The 2,661-nt window shown below is 49.8% G+C and overlaps 1 protein-coding gene across 2 annotated transcripts in view; it reads left to right on the forward strand.

The window, feature by feature from the left end:
• The window catches only part of MAP3K9 (mitogen-activated protein kinase kinase kinase 9), a 93,257-nt gene that overhangs the window by 51,189 nt on the left and 39,407 nt on the right, over positions 1-2,661 (forward strand). For both annotated transcript variants that reach the window (XM_004698690.2, XM_045288243.1), the window contains exon 2: positions 954-1,134. In XM_004698690.2, coding sequence (XP_004698747.1) covers positions 954-1,134 — 181 coding nt within the window. The remainder of the gene's footprint in view (positions 1-953; positions 1,135-2,661) is intronic.

A 2,661-nucleotide genomic window follows, 5' to 3' on the forward strand; every position in this document is an offset into this window, starting at 1 on the left:
GGCTGGGTTTTAGGGGAATCTATTGCTAGGCCTTTCCTCCCAGGTGTCTTCAAGGAGATTCACATGCTGCTTTGAAGTAAGTGGTTGGCCAGTTAGGCAATTTATTATACCCTTTTTACGGTGATTAGCTCCCACGAGGATGTGTTTTCTGTTTTGTTTTAATTGTGATAAAATATAGCGAACCATTTGGAGGTTGCCCTTCTTACTAGGGCCATTATGGTGTGGAAGGTGGCTGGTGTCAACCCTAGCAGAGCCAACCTGGCTCCTACACCACCGAGGTTGGCTGTTACACCTGGAGAGGCCAGGCCCGATGCACTGGTTTCTTCTTCCTGGGCCAGGTTCACAGAGAGCATCATGGGTGTGAGCCTGTATATACGCTCTGATCACCCCAGTTGGTTAATCAGTGTTCAGTGGGTAGACTGATTAAGCGGGAATCTCTGTCTCCGAAACACATTCTTTCTTAAGAGCTGAGGGAAAATAACTTGGACAGGTTCATGGAAAGGCTTGACTGTCTGACACCTGGACCCTTCACCGTGTGTTGCCCTGTGGTCTCTAAGGGGTCATAGTTCAGGAGCACCCAGGGTGTGAACGCGGGGTGGTGGTGATGGTGCATGTCATACAGTGTAATGGTTTAGAGAGCAGGCTCTGGAGTCAGTCAACACCAGTGTTCCAGTGCTGGTTTCCTAGTCGGACGACTGTGGGCAATGTGTTTCATCGCTCTGGATCTCAGCTTCCTCACCTATAAAAGGAGCTGGCAACGGTACCTACTTTCGAAGATTAGCGTGAGGTTTCAAAGGGATCATACTGACACGTTGCAAGGACAGAGCTGGATGTGGTGGTTTTAAGAAGAAGTGGCTGCTACCGTCGCCCATGCAGGAGGGCTGTAGATCCCGTGGCTTCCCTGTGATTGATGCAGACTGCCTGATTTCTCCTGTGTTCCTTTCCTTGCCCAGTATTGATCCTCCAGAAGGTGGAGAATGGAGACCTGAGCAAGAAGATTTTGAAGATCACTGACTTTGGCTTGGCTCGGGAGTGGCACCGAACCACCAAGATGAGCGCGGCAGGGACGTATGCTTGGATGGCACCCGAGGTGATCCGTGCCTCCATGTTTTCCAAAGGCAGTGATGTGTGGAGGTAAGGTCTGGTGGCTCAGGGACAATGTTTTCCCAGGTGGTTTTGGCTGCAAACGTGCTTCAAGACATGGAGGGTCAAGGTTACAGAGAATCCCGGGCACTCCAGGGAGGTCTAAGTGAGCCTCTTCAGATGATTTTAGGCTAATGCGCACACTGTCGGGGCATTTTCTAATGCTTCGATGGACCGAAAATTCCTCCAGTGCTGGGGACAGCGCCACACTGATGCAGCGTCCTTGGGGTCCGGGATCACTTGTGAGCAAAGGCCGATCGATTCCTAGGAAAACTTTTTTTCCCAGGTCTGGCCTCCAGGATGGCGCGGACACCCATTTCACCCCCGAAGATCGTCCCTAGGGCCATCCTCCTTGCTGAGCAGCAGAGCCCAGCCTCGGGCTAAAACGCTGTTATTGGTCGACTTGGAAAGGGAGTTAATAGTTGTCTTTGCTGTAAGCTCCTGAGCGCAGGAGTCTTCTTTACGCCGTCACCCTTTTTCTTGGGGGGAGGGATGGGCCGAGTTTACTTGGAGTCAAGGAAAATTAATCTAGAAACAAAATCGAAGGATCCCAAGCATGCAGCCAATACTGTAGAGTCACAGGCTGGACATGTGCTACCAGCTGGAATAAATTGACACATCTGTCCAGTTAAAACAGCAGATACTTGTTTTCTTGGAATTCTGAGGACAGAAGTCCACAATCATGCTGTCGTCAGGCGCACTGCCTCCAGAGCTTCTGGGGAAGATTGGCTTCCCTGAGTTTCCATCTTCTGGAGGCTCCGTGCAGTCCTTGGCTTGTGGCCACATCATTTGAATCTCTGCCTCCGCGATCCTATTATTTTGTTCTCTTCTGCCCTCTCCAGTCTCCCTCCTTTTCTCTGACGAAGATACTAGACATTGGACTTTAGGGCTCACTTGGGTAATCCGAGAAGGCTTGGTAACCTGGTGAGTTAGGTGTTGGGCTGCTCCAGATACGGTCAGCAGTTCAACTCCGCTGGTGGCTCCATGGGAGAGAGATGAGGCTTGGGGACCTCAGTGATTTACTAGCTTGGGAAACCCAGAGGGACATTTCTACTCTGTCCTTTGAGGTCACGGGGAGTCAGAATGGACTCAGCGGCAGTGAGTTTTGGTTCCCCACACAGAATTATTTCATTGTCATATGCTTACTTTAATCCCATCTGTGGGGACCCTTTTTCTAAATAAGGTCACCTTCATTGGTCTAGGGGATAGGATGTCTTCTTGAGGCCACCATTCAACCCACTACAATTACTATCTAATTTCAGGAGGTTTTAGAAAAAACTTCTTCTTGTGATTTAGGTGAAGGCTTACAGAACGGATCATGACACTCTGTACACACTTTGTTTCAAGCTATATCCCTGTCAGTCCCCTCAACGTACTATCACTTACCCCTCCCTCCCAGTGTTCCCATTCCCATGCCTGCTTCTGTCCGAATCCCCTGTCCTGGGGTACGTGTTGCCCTCTTGATCAAAAATCGTCAATTATTCTAGTACCGATGAGGAAAGATCAATGTTTGCTTCT

Source organism: Echinops telfairi, unplaced genomic scaffold (assembly GCF_000313985.2).
Source record: "Echinops telfairi isolate 266 unplaced genomic scaffold, ASM31398v2 ScPeMD7_18;HRSCAF=68, whole genome shotgun sequence".
Lineage (NCBI taxonomy): Eukaryota > Metazoa > Chordata > Mammalia > Afrosoricida > Tenrecidae > Echinops > Echinops telfairi.